This window comes from Oxyura jamaicensis, chromosome 4 (assembly GCF_011077185.1).
Source record: "Oxyura jamaicensis isolate SHBP4307 breed ruddy duck chromosome 4, BPBGC_Ojam_1.0, whole genome shotgun sequence".
Taxonomy (NCBI): domain Eukaryota; kingdom Metazoa; phylum Chordata; class Aves; order Anseriformes; family Anatidae; genus Oxyura; species Oxyura jamaicensis.
The window spans coordinates 17,014,849-17,028,914 of NC_048896.1; the positions used below are offsets into that span (position 1 = coordinate 17,014,849).

Genomic DNA, 14,066 nt, shown 5'->3' on the forward strand with positions numbered 1-14,066 from the left:
TCTTCATCTTTGGTATTGCATATGACATAGAGTGTAGTACCCTATGTAAGGAAAAGTCCTTTAATAAAACAAACCGTGGGTATATGCAGTATAGAGCACAATTTAGTCACCCGTCTTTTAATTTTGTCATTAATCATAGCTTTGGCATATTTTTCCTGTGTTTTACTTTTTAATTTACTTTCTAATTCTTTAATTTGCATGTTTGCATTTCTTTTTTTATATCAAAGCCAATCTGTAGTTGAATTCCTTGTTTTCCTTGTTTCATTTTGACACTAAAATGAATTTCTGTCACTAGGGCTACAATAAGAGCATTTCTGCAGCAGAGGTGATAATCCGCTTTGCTTTCCAAGCCTCTATCACGGTCCTGTGCATTGCGTGCCCCTGTTCCCTGGGATTAGCCACCCCAACAGCTGTGATGGTCGGTACTGGTGTAGGAGCCCAGAATGGCATACTGATCAAAGGAGGAGAACCGTTAGAGATGGCCCATAAGGTAAGAAACGTGGGTTCATTTTACAAGAACTCCAAGGGTGGTATCAGGAGCATTTTGCTAATTCCTGTCTGAGCAGATCATTGCATGTTTGTGAGTGGCATGTTAGTAAACTGGATTAAAATGGGGTACTCTGAGGAAAATAGACATTAAAGCTTTGTTCACTGAATGAAATCTCCCTGTTTTACTGCAGGTAAAGGTGGTTGTATTTGACAAAACGGGTACGATTACTCATGGGACTCCAGAAGTGATGCGTGTGAAATACCTAGTAGAGAGTAACCGGATGCCACATAACAAAATGCTGGCCATCGTGGGAACTGCAGAGAGTAACAGCGAGCATCCTCTTGGAGCAGCAATAACAAAGTACTGCAAAAAGGTAAATTGTGTAGGCAAAGACATTTGTATTACAGAAGAACTGCATTACTTAATGTGTCTGAATAGACTGGCATCATTTAAAAAGTAGTCGATGTATTCAAATGGAAAGCTGGAAAATTTTGAGGCCACTTCAGTCTTCTTTTTGCTACCACTTTCTTTAGGAACTGGACTCAGAAACCCTTGGGACATGTACAGATTTTCAGGTAGTTCCAGGCTGTGGCATAAGCTGTAAAGTCACCAATATTGAAGCACTGCTCTACAGGAAAAATAAGATGGTTGAAGAAAACAATGTTAAAAATGTGACACTTGTGAAACTTGAGGAAAATGTGGAGGAATCAATGCAGCCTGCTTTGATTATCGATGCTGATTTACCGAGTAAGTTAACTCCACTTTATAGAATAAAATGGATAGCAAGATGGACTTACGCTTTTGGTCTTAGTCAGGGTCCTTAAGAATGAGAGCAGTTCTTTCAGCCCTGTAGAACTGGGCTTGCATCAAGGCACATATGAAGTAGAGGCGGTCATTTATTTATTTCACGCTCACGCATCACTTGGAACATTTGGATAAAAACATTCTGTTGGTAGTTGGAAGTTGTTAAATGTGGAGCTGGAAAACCATATAGGAGTTTTCTCTTAGCTCTCTATTTTGCTTCATCCCAAGTCACTATTTGCTAGCCAAAATTATGTATGTTTACACATTTGGCTGGTTTTCAATCAAGAGCAGTTCACCGTTAGGTCTTTCAACTATATTAGGATGTTAAATTAAAGGCACAGATAAAGGGACTTTTGTCTTTTACTGTCCCTTGACCTGTGATTCTTGGTCTACTGAAGTGGTAACTACCTAGTACTGAAGAAATGTCAGTACTGTTCTTTTCATGAACACATTAAAAGATTGGCTTGGCAAAAAAGAAAATCTCTCTCAATATTGATAGGACTCTTTAATGATATTTCAGTGCATACCGAGAGAGCAGGATAGGATTAGCTGGAGGGAATCTTGCCAGTTATCTATATGATGACAAGACTTGTTCTTCCTTCAGCTACAGTGACTTCTCAAAAATACTCTGTTCTCATTGGGAACCGGGAATGGATGAACAGAAATGGACTTCTTGTTAAAAATGAAGTTGATAAAGCCATGATTGAGCATGAGAGGAAAGGTCGCACAGCAGTTCTTACAGCTGTCGATGGTAAGTTCATTGCTGTCTCTTCATTCAGAGGTGACTTGTCACCACTGAATAGAAATAGAAGCTGGTAAGAACCAATGCCTTAGCAGTTCTACCTGAAGTAGACTAATGGGATGGAGAGACATGAAGTGCTAAAACTTTGTTATGCAGTCTTAAAGGAGAAAATGTCACTTTCTCCTTCCCCCAGAAGAAATGAACAGAGTATTTATGACTAACTCCGGCTTTGTGTTTTTAGGAGTGCTTTGTGGCTTGATAGCTATTGCTGATACTGTGAAACCAGAAGCTGAGCTGGCAGTCTACACTTTGAAGAGTATGGGCTTAGAAGTTGTCCTAATGACTGGTGACAATAGCAAGACAGCACGATCTATTGCCTCTCAGGTAAGCTGTTCTGCGTGTGTTTGGGTTTGAAGCTTGCCACAACCCATTTACAGAAAGGATGCTGTCATGTTGATGGTGCCTGTGGCTAGTATAGAACTGGTCTATGGTGAAAAATACTGACATAAAATTCAGAATAAGAGGGTAACTAAAGAAGCCTTCTTGAATAGGTGCAGTGTCAACTTTGAAATCAGAGCTGTTTTCATATTAGGGCTTGGTGTTTTGACTCAAGCGTAGTGTGGGTTTTGGCTTTCATAATTGCATTATTAGCAGAAACTTTGGTAGCTAGTAGGAAAGCTACTCCTGTGTTCTCTCTCTCTCCCCCTCCCCATAGGTTGGCATCTCCAAAGTGTTTGCAGAGGTTCTTCCCTCCCACAAAGTAGCCAAAGTGAAACAGCTACAAGATGAAGGAAAACGGGTGGCCATGGTTGGAGATGGTATCAATGACTCCCCTGCACTTGCTATGGCTAATGTGGGAATTGCTATTGGCACGGGTACTGATGTAGCCATCGAGGCAGCTGATGTGGTTCTAATTAAGGTAAGAAAGAAGAATGTTTCATGAAAATGAGATGATGTCTTGAGTGATTCAGACCATTGCTGAGGAGTAGTACCTTCATAAGCCAGTACAACTGGAGATTGTCTTTGTCTTGCTTGTTTAGTAGTGGTACTTGACCTGTAAAGGAAGCTTTCCCCATTTTCTTGCTCCTACAAATTCAGGGGTAATTCAAATTTGAGAGCTGGCAAAGGAGGAAAAAACTGGGGTGACCTTTGGCAAACATAAATCATATTTAAGGAACATATCAGAATATCTGTAAGGTTACTGTCACTTCTTCCTGTGTATCAACAATACCTTGACAGAAACTGTGTTGTCTGGATCTGTACCCTACAGACAGCGCTGTATACATTGTTTGGGTTATGGTGGCATCTGAAATAAGGCTGGTGCTTGTTGTACGGGCTCTTAGGCAGATGAAATAGAGCAACTTACAGAATACTTATTACATGTAGTCTGTTATGTCCAGTGTATGGTAGTTAGCTTTAAAATGGGGGTATGGTGACATTATGTGTATGCTTTTTATCTCTGACTTCTCCTATAAACATTAACTTCCAGGATGACTTAATGGATGTGGTAGCAAGTATAGATTTATCAAGGAAGACTGTCAAAAGGATCCGGATCAATTTTGTCTTTGCTCTAATTTATAATCTCATTGGAGTTCCCATAGCTGCTGGTATGTGAATGTTTTCCTGTGGTAATAAAACTGTGCTTAGCCAGTAGATTACATGGATTTACTATTGTATGGAAGAGTATCCATTTTCTTTATTTCTGATGGACGCTAAGAGCAGAGCTCTTAGACCACTGCAACCTCTGCAAGCAATTTGTGCAGTCATCTCCCATCTCCCACATTACCGCTGCTGTGGATACGCACAGCACATCGAAGTGACTGTAAGATAAACTGTTTATTAAATGAACTTGATCCCACAAACAAGCAGTTTACTGCAAGGCTGTAAGACATGCACACCTCTGAATTTCAGATCATATGACATGGTCAGCTGTATTCACATGTGGGTTCTGCGCAAGATAGGACATAAATATTTGCATTGAATATTTGTTATTTAATACTAGACTAAAATCATTTACCAACATAACAGAAATGGAACTAAATTAAAGTCCTCATGAAGTTTTGTGTTTTTACGCAAGGCGTTCGATTCGTCTATGAAGAATGCTGTGTTCCTGCTCTAAACTCATTATTTTCTTTTTCTAGGTGTATTCCTGCCCATTGGTCTGGTTTTGCAACCTTGGATGGGATCTGCAGCAATGGCTGCCTCCTCTGTCTCTGTTGTGCTTTCTTCTTTGCTGTTGAAGATGTGAGTATGAAAAACTTATTTGTTATTTGTAACTTGGATTTGAAGCTCGGGTCTCTTCCTTTAAGTGGCAGAAAATGAGTGTGAGGCTGTGACCGATTCTGAAACTTTTCAGAGAACAATTTGGGCAAGTCTGTGCTTGGCAGTGGTTGATTCTTGCTTGAGAAGAGTAGTCAGCCCACAATACTTCAGAAGGTAGTATTTAAAAAATTAATAGAAACGTAGAACTCAAAAGTGTGTTCAAAATTTCAAATTCCTTAGTGCCCTTTGTATATTTCTGAGAAATCTTGTCTGGACACGCTGACTGCTGAAAAGTGAGGCTTCTGAGACAACGCAGCTGTACACTCTGCACAAGCGCTGAGGACCGGTGATAAACCAAGCTGCGTTTGTCAATGAAGAATTTGTTTCCTTACTTCACAGTTAGGAGCAGTGTAGCACTGAGGTAGGAATGATACCTTTTGCTGTCCAGTTAACACACCTGGTTTCAGAGGAAGCAGAGCAGAATACCTGGTAAATGGTAGCAGATACACTTTGCTGCTACGTGTTTTGCAGATGCTTAGTACCACTAAAGCAGTTAAATGCTGAGTGATACTTGTCTGCTTTACCTGTTCTTCTGCATCCTGGCCCAAAAGCACAGCATCAGCTTCTGGTTGTATGGTAGGCTCACAAAGTCTGAGACTTCAATCACTGTATAATGGATCATAAATGGCTCTGTCTTGCACATGATTATAGCATTTAAAGGCTAGCTTCTTTCCATATTTTAGTGTACTTTACTTCATCCTGAGACACATTGTCCTCTTTTTTTTTTCCCCGCCTTCCTATAGGTACCAGAAACCAAGTTCTGAGAAACTCGAGTTCCGGGCCCGTGGCCAAATGAAGCAGAAGAGCCCATCAGAAATCAGTGTCCATATTGGAATTGATGAGACCAGCACAAACTCTCGTAAACTGAGCTTAATGGATCGCATCATTAATTACAGTAGAGCCTCCATAAATTCTCTCTTTTCAGACAAGCGTTCGGTGAACAGCATAGTTCTTAATGAACCAGATAAGCATTCACTGTTGGTGGGAGACTTTGGAGAAGATGATGACACAACATTATGAAAGACTCACACACACCCTCAAAAAAAGGCAGAAGAAACAAAATGGAAAAATAACCAAAACAACCTTAGCAACTGTCTACAAGTCTGTGCAAGCAATGATCACTTCTGGAGGTCGTTACAGATGCTTTTTTACCTTTATGGGGTTTGATCTATACAGGTATTTCTTCCTTAATGTAGAAAATGAGTTTATTAGTGACCTCCCATTGTCCTTTTTTATTTTTTTTTAGTTAGACTTAACAAAAACGAGTAGAAGCCGTTAATGCTTGTGAGCAGCGCTGTTACCATTCCATGATGTTTGCTTTTTTTGGCGGAATGCCAAGATACAATTAAGGAGACTAAGGAACCAGAAATGCACTTCCCTGCCTTGTAACAGGCTTCTTTATGCGTAGTCAAGTTTAGTACTGTGTTTAAAAAATTATAAACTCCCACATCTGTGAAATACTGAAAGTTCTGTGTTTGCAGATAGATGTGCCTTAAAAACTTCAAGGACTGCTCTTGTATCTATAGCCTGCCTTGTACCAGGAATGGTTCCTCTTGAATGCCAGTCTTCTTGTAAACGTCTGGTTCCAGCTTTTCACACTCCTAGCATCGTAACATCTCACTGTCCGTGATCTGGATTTCTGTTAGACAGATGACTGAGAGATTTGGGGTTTCAATCTTAACATTGTACCCATGTTTAACTCCTATACATCCCTGTTCCAGTACACTCCTAAGATTGTGTGCTTGAAGGTTGAATGGGCTGCTTGCTCTTTCTCAACTTCTAAGACAAAAACTCTATCATCATCTATGAACATGATGTGATATTAGCTGAAATATTTAGCTTTTAAAAAGGCAGCAATGTAGTTAGTGCTTGCTTCCAGTATCAACTAGCACTCCCCAAATGAGCCAGAATAATTTGGTGTCACACGGACTGCCCTTAAAAGACTTCCAGTTCAATCTCTGCGGATATCTACCGTCATCAAAGAGTTCATTATCTGTCAGATACTGCACTGACACTAGTTGCCTGTAGAGAGATAAGTGGGCCAGGCGTGATCCCCAGCCCACTCAATAGATCCTAACCTCCTTAGTTTGGGATGTTCAGATTCAGGCTTTGTGAATTAAGACCAACTTCATTTGTTACAGAACTGAAATCTCAAAATGCAGGTTTTGATCATTAAATCTTGAATATTAAAAAATTCTCAATGAGAAATAGAGTTGGTGTTCGTCACCCAGTAGCTAGCTACCTGTTTGTTACTTAATAAACCTTGTTCTTTAAATCCTGTGCTGAGGCAGCAATCTAAAACAATTCCTAGGTTCCATAATGTTTAAATAATAAAATACAATTAATGGTGTAAACACGTAATTCCCAATAGTGCTATTAGAGAAGAAATACCCAATGCAGAATGACAGATCTCTGTAATAGTCTAGTTCTTAACTTGAAGTCTGTTATCAATGCATAGATCGTGCATGTAGGAAGTCGTAAGTAGGGTTTTATTTACTATTTTTTTTTAACTACCAGGAAAAGTACCAGTGTATGAAAGCAGCAAAGTTGTACTGTGGATTATGTTGTTAGTGAGTCAGTATGCTTCTTAAATTGCAGCGAGATCGACATAATTTGTAATTGTTGCTGCCACTGGTTTAAGAAACAAAGTATTTCTGTTGCAGAATTCGGTTCTTAGTATCTCTAAGTGAATATGTTTTGATTTGAATTAGATTCTATGTATATCTTGTGTTAAGAAGTGCTGAGATGCATTACTGCAAAGTCATTCCATGAGATGTTTCTCTCAGTTTTCAGCAAGAAAGCAGTTTCTCACAAAGCTGTTTCTTACGAAGTGGATAATTACCTGAAAACCAGCAGAATGCTGTCAAACAGCTTTTAGTGCTTCAAGACCATGTAAGCTGTTTCCAAAGATTTTGGTTTTCTTCTTAATTCATTCTCACTCTCCGTGTTGTTCTTGGCAACATTCTGCAGATGAAACAAAAGAAGAGATTTGCATTTTTTATTTTTTTTTGTCTGGGTTTTGCTGATAATTGGTCATCTTAACCATACAGCGGAGACACAAAGCAGATCTCGACACACTCTCAGATGGGAGTTTCACTACTGCAGGAGCTGGTCCAGCCCCTGGCTATAGTACATGTGGAATATAAGTGACAGACATCATGTTCTTATTGCAGAAAACAGAGTAGTAATATAAGGTTATATTCCTGCTTGATAGATAAAGCAGCACGAAGAGTTTACTAAATTCTTTCCAAATTAATTTTTACAGATAGTATGAGTGGAACCCAAATTGCTCTGGAGTTTCTGAAAGGCTCATATGAAGTCATACCTACAGCAGCACTGGTCAGGACCTACTGGCCCAGGAAGTCCCTTTCAATCTGGTTTTTCTCTTTAACAAAATCTGTCTCAAAATGTTTTTTGAACCTGAATTTAGTACACAGTGCATTTGAGTGTTGTATAGCTGATTAAGGAATTCAGAGTCCAGGTTTTGAAAATAGGTTCTGTCCAGTCCTGCCCCTCTTCCCCCAAACGTGTAGTATTGACTTATATGTTTGTTATGTGATTAAAATATTTTAAAGGTGCTTTACAGTGAAGAACCAAAGTATTTTTCAGTTTGAATGTACAATACAAGTGAAATCATGTGAAAGGTAAATGTTTTCCTAAATATAAATGTTTTAATATGTAAGTATCTTATTCCTACTGGAGACTGTTTAGATTTGAGAATTGAAAATATCATTTGGAAACATAGTTACAAATGAAATTATGTATTACTTGTCTATGTTATTGTTTTCTATAATTAGCTATTTATAAAACCTGTACTTTATTTAAAAAGGGAGAAACAGTACATATGCTCAAGGCTTTAAAAATTGCTCTTTGAATCTTGCCAATAAACTTTTAAAAGTGTAGACACTTGAAATTTTAAATGAAGAATGTGAAGCTGACAAAACACAATGAAAGCAAGTAAACAATTTTATTTATTACAAATATTGTTTAAAACAGAAGTTCCATCCGAATGCTTTAAATTTAAGACTTTTAATTCATTTATTTTGGTATGAAAAATAGAGAAATGAATATTGTTATAGACTGTTAATTTAGTGCTGTTACATTTCTTTATATCTGGAAAAAAATGTAGTCTTGCACTTTCTATTAACTGTGCCTCTATCATCATAATGACAATTATAAACTATGTAATAAAAATGTAGCATCCAAAGACTTTTTAAATCATGTTCTGTAATCTCTTCTAAATATTTTTTGTGCTGACTTTATAGATCCTACTGCTAGCTGTGCAGAACTTCTTCCCGTTCCTTACACCCTGTTCAATTTAAAAGGCAACACATGGCACCTCTGGGGCATGATGATGCTGGATTGCCCTTCAGCAGGTTGAAATGGGCATGTACAGGATCAGGATTTCAAAAGCAGCCTTTGCATGTTGCACGCATTTCATCTTCACCCAGTAAGAGCTCCCTCTGAAACTGGAAAGGTGAAACTGTGTTTTTTTGCTTATTTGGCAAAAAGTTGAGGATTGGTGTTTCCTGTGTATGTTTCCAGCTCTACTAAACTGCATGACCTTGAGCAACATTCCCAGGCTACATGAAAGAGTAGGGCTGTTGGCAAGTGGTATTAGTGAAAGTTGGGAAATTGTGGAATAATCCTCCCGTAAAGAATGTTGCCTTATTACAGAATCAGAGTGGTTGAGGTTGGAAGACTGCTGGAGGTCATGAAGTCCGCATCCATCCAAGCAGGCCAGCTACAGCAGGTTCCCCTGTACTGTGTCCACTCAGATGTTAGTATCTCCACCATCTCTCTGGGTAAATTGTTCCTGTGGTCAGTCACCCTCAGTGTTTTTTTGTTTGTTTGTTTTTTAAATATCTATATATTTTCTTATGTTTAGATGAAATTTCCTTAGTTTCAGTTTGTACCTGTTGGCCTTTCGCTGGGCCTTACTGAGAAGAGTCTGGCTAAAGCACAGTCATTTATGCAGTCACTCCATGTCCCAAAGCAAAGTGTCAAGCAAGCAGTGATGAGAAAAGCTCAGTGTGAGTACTCCCTTACTCCTGTCATGGAGATGGCCAAGCTCCCATCCCGAAAAGGATCACGTGAATGAGCCTCATCTAGCACAAATCCCTTGCCACAGCATAGGTGCTATCCTGAGCAGTGAGGAGCAGCAAGCAAAGGAGAAGACACCCTTCTCAGCTCCTCAGCCCAACTGCCCTTTTTATCCTGACTGGTCCTCAGGCTGTGGTTGCTGACTGACATTTTTCTGGAGAGCTTTCTACCTTCAGCTTATGTCAGGATAGAAAAAAAGTGCAAAGCCTGAAGAAGACTCGTATCTTTATGAGCTTTCTCAAAGCATCTCTCCAGCATTGGAAGTAAACAGGTTGAACAACTAAAAAAACAGAAAACCTGCTCTGTCAGGGAACACTTTATGTTCCCTGTTTGCCAAGGCCTTTGCCTGCTTCCCTACCATGCCATCTTGGGCGTATCCCTTAGGCCTGTCTGCAGGTAGATGGGCTGGAATGGTTTCTCCTGGAGTTTTGTGGTGCTGTTTTTATTGTATTGCTGGAAGGGGAGTTCTTTTTTGGGTTTCTGGATCACTCAGGCCAGAGTCCCATAAAAGGTCCCATGGAGGTACGGAGGTTTGGTGGGCAGATCCTGCTGCACTGGGGAACAGAGTGGGAAGGGGCCGTAAGACAGTGCTTCTAGCCTTGTTCTAAAGGAGCAAGGTGTGAGAGATCCCTTGTGCTGTACAGACACGTCTAGTGACCGCTAAATTTAGGCATAATAAGTCTTTGTCTCTGCTAGGTCTGCTGTCATGTAGAAAGCTAAGTTTGGATCCAAGTCTTTCCAAGACTGAAATTTTGCTTTCAATTAAGACACAACACTGTAATTTAGTCATCTTGGACTGGCTCTTGTTGGCCTAATACGCTCTGGCCGGTGTGGAAGCCTCCAGGTTTTTAGCCCCTGTGGTTTTGAAAATACATGCTTGTTGCACAGAAATAGTAGCCAAAACATTTAGGTCTGTTTTATTTACTTATCTTCAGTTATTTTGAGTTAAGAGAGCATGTGAACTTTCTTGTTTCAATTTGAACAGCCTTTTTTAGCTATGGCTGAATTTATTTATGCATTTTAAGAAAAGATTAACTAGGCCACTTTCTTTGGCACTGATGTCCAGCTACTGTTTTGCAGCAAATTGTTTAGTGAAGTAGATCAAAAGCACCTCAGTCCACAGCCTCAGGCTTCTGTCCCTGTGCACAGGATGGTTGCAGTACCACATCACTCGTGTAGGAGAGTTTGACTAAAGCCACCGCCAGTCTCCCAAGCTATAAAACATATCTCAACTGCATTTAGGGTAAAGTCAAACATTTTTCTAGCACTTTTTGTCATTCAGGAGGTTTTATAGACAAAGCCAAAATGGAGTAACATAAGCTATATTGGTGAAATTGTGTCTTGAAGTCTGGAAAACCTTCATCTTTCCAATCCCACAGAAAACATCTCATTCTCATGAGCTAGTCCAGCTTCACTGTACTGGCCAACCTAGCTACAGTATCACCATAAGAGGATCACATCAGTAAAACCAGGTTTTATACCTGCTGCAAAATTTGAACTCGCCTTACAGCCATATATCCACATTGCCCCATGTTTCTGTAAGTGTTAAATATCTTAGATAATTAAGTTTTAAATTAGCTCATACAGTTGTTTACTACAGCAGCTTCTTACCTGCTTCACAACTGCAGGTACTTGCTGCCACCGTGGGGAGCGAGTGGTAAGGAAAATCCTGATAGTATTACTGCTTTATTGAAAAAAGTCAATTAACTTGGATCAAATACTGTTTTGTTTTACCCTGTATGAAATCAGTGGAACAAATACCCGCTTGTAGAGCTCTGGTGGGAAATAATATAGTAAATAATGCTAGGAGTAATATTACTCTAAAGCTTTGTTATTTGGCATTACAGAGATATGCAGAAATACTGTACTTCAGCAGCCTGCCATAGTCAGGTAGTCCACTGGTAAATTCTGGATCCTATGCAGCTGCTGCCTGAAACATCACATTTTCAGCTTTGGTGGAGTCCATTTTACCAACACACAGTTCTTGCATAGATTTTTTTTTTATTAACCCCTGCTTAGGTACTTTCATTTCAATATGGATACATTTTCTTTAAATATGTTCTTCCCATCCAACCCCCCCCCCCCTTTTTTTTTAATTAATGTTTTTAGAAAGCATCTCTCTTGAACAGTTTGAGAAGCCCTAAAGGTCAGGCTTTGATTCAAAAACACGTACAGTGCCACTTTCTCCCATCAAAAAGTGCCTCCAATGGAAGCCTTTGAGTACACCTGAACTCCCTTGGGGAGCCTTTACGCAACCCCACACGCAACAGGACTCTGCACCTTCTCTCTTTCCTCACTGAGAGGCAGAAAAAGCTTGTCATTGTTCCATGCAGGAATGCGGAAATCCTGGCGAAGATGTACTGGTAGATCATTCCCCAGTGAGCTCTCACCCACCTTCCCCTAGAGGGCCCCGTTTCTTAAAACGTTAGGAAACTGCATCTGCTTCATAAAAAGCACGGGTGCTCGGACCGCTTCCTGGGCTTGTGCAAGAGCCTGGGAGGGTCGTACTGCTGCTGGTTTATTCTGTCTGCTTAACTCTTCACTGGGTTTGATTATGTTCGTTTAGTGTGGTCAGTGACAAGCCTGTTGGGAAGGATGTAACTGGGGATTTCTCTTTTTATTTAGTTGGTGACTGTTAAGTTAAACTGATTTGTTACACACACACATTTTTTTTTAGTTAGGCAGTAGTTAATGGTCTAGAGCAAAAGACAACAGCTGGTTGAATTAACGTACATAAATGTGTAGTTAAGATTGATGAGGGCAGTATGTCTGTTATTTGGATTGTACGTAAAAATAATGCCCAGACACCATCAGCTTTGAAAATCCAAGAAAATCTGTTTTAAATCAATCAAAGAGGTTTTAAAACTTAAATTAATTTATTTGAAAAAAAAAAAAAAGTTATTAAACTGGTATTGGAGGTTAAAACCACAAAGTAAAGTACATGTTGCATGTGTAAAAGCCTCTTAGTATAAGTGATCTTCACATCTCTTCTCTGATGCCTCATGTCTAAAATCTAGGCTGAAACCAAGCTTAATGTTTGAAAGCCAGCATTTGGAACGGAAGGCTTTTTTTTTTTTTTTTTTTTCCCTCCATCTTCCATTTCAAGGACAGAGAGATAGAGAAAAACAAAAATACCATCATAACTTTCTTTAAAAATAAATATGCTTTTGAATCTTGCACTACTGCAAGCAGGAAAAAAAATACACCTTGTAGGTTGTGCTGAAGCCTGTTCTTAAGTAGAAACTTAGAATGCAGACAGTAGGTATAAAAGCAGGAAGTTTTTGAAGACTGGATCATGTGATACAGATGAAGATGCAGATTATTGGTCTCCAAACCACAGCCCTCCAGTTTATTTAATATAAATATGTAGGCCAGTGTACCAAAGCCCGTGATCTGTCTGAACTTGCCAGTCTCATTCCTTTTTGCTAGGCAAAGCAGGCAGGATCATGCAGGTGATGGCTGTGTCAGTCTAAAGTACAGCTTCTGGTTCGTGTTTCTAGAAATTAGTTCCTAGGTGGTCACAGCCTAATACCTGATTTTTTTCTTCATTTATCAGTCCTCTGCCCTCCTGTCTTTGTTGTATTGGTTAATTTAAAAGTGCACGTTTTGAGCTGTTTGTACGGGCTTTTTTCTTTAAATATTTGCAGTATATTCTAGATATTTCACAACAGGCAGGAAGGACAGAAAGGTGACTCAAACGTGGAAATAAGCGTTGAGTCTCGAACACGTGTCTGCAGTACTTTTCCTTTCTTTATTTTTTTTTAATTATATTCTGTTACCCCCACATTCTTGTGTGACTTTCTTCTCCTACCTTCTTCATAAAAAATGGAGAAGGAACAAGCAAACATAAAACCTGAGTACACCTTACAAACTAAGGCTGCTGTTATGCCCAAAATAATAGATCCTTAAAGCTGGACTACGCTTCCAATTTTTTATTACTAAAGACATAACACAGTACTAGCCTGTTATATGTATATATTTTCTGTGGAGTTAGTCCTGTTGAGTGACATGTTCCTGGTTATTTTTAAATATAAACCCAGTGGGGTTTTGATTATGCCTGACCTCGTAGGACTGGAAGTACATGGGCAGCACTCCACAAATTCCTGTATCTCCGGTATTTTTACCATTTGATTTTTTTTTAAATTCATTCAAAATGACTTGTGTAGTCCTGAGCACCCTCTACTAACTGAGGATTAGTGCGTGTTCCCCTGTCCCCTTCTCCTCGATCAGCCCTGGTGTGTAGGTGCCCTGCATCTTATGTTACTGTGGGTGCTCGGGTTACCGTGTGCCGGCCATGCTCCGTGACATTTCTCCTCCAGCCTCAAGGAGATGGCACGCCAGCTTTTTAAAAGAAAGTCTTGTACTACTGAATGACTCCATTTACTGGGGAAAGCAACTCCAGGCTCTGAGAAGGCTGTGCTCAGGACCAGTTTAGGATTTGATGCTAATATCTTTTTGTTCAGGCAGTGGGAGAAGGCCAACGACATCCTGGCTTGTATTGGGAATAGTGATAGGATCAGCAACTAGTGATAGGACTAGAGGGAACGGCCTCAGGTTGTGCCAGGGGAGGGTCGGGTTGGAAATGAAGATAAATTTCTGTCAGAA

General features: G+C 39.7%; 1 protein-coding gene across 1 annotated transcript in view; it reads left to right on the forward strand.

The window, feature by feature from the left end:
* Positions 1–8,576, forward strand: part of ATP7A (ATPase copper transporting alpha) — a 28,392-nt gene extending 19,816 nt beyond the window's left edge. The window contains exons 15-23 of the mRNA XM_035324995.1: positions 296–490; positions 681–863; positions 1,024–1,237; positions 1,899–2,045; positions 2,278–2,420; positions 2,752–2,955; positions 3,526–3,643; positions 4,178–4,280; positions 5,102–8,576. Coding sequence (XP_035180886.1) covers positions 296–490; positions 681–863; positions 1,024–1,237; positions 1,899–2,045; positions 2,278–2,420; positions 2,752–2,955; positions 3,526–3,643; positions 4,178–4,280; positions 5,102–5,378 — 1,584 coding nt within the window. The 3' untranslated portion in view covers positions 5,379–8,576. The remainder of the gene's footprint in view (positions 1–295; positions 491–680; positions 864–1,023; positions 1,238–1,898; positions 2,046–2,277; positions 2,421–2,751; positions 2,956–3,525; positions 3,644–4,177; positions 4,281–5,101) is intronic.
* The last annotated feature ends 5,490 nt before the right edge of the window (positions 8,577–14,066 follow it).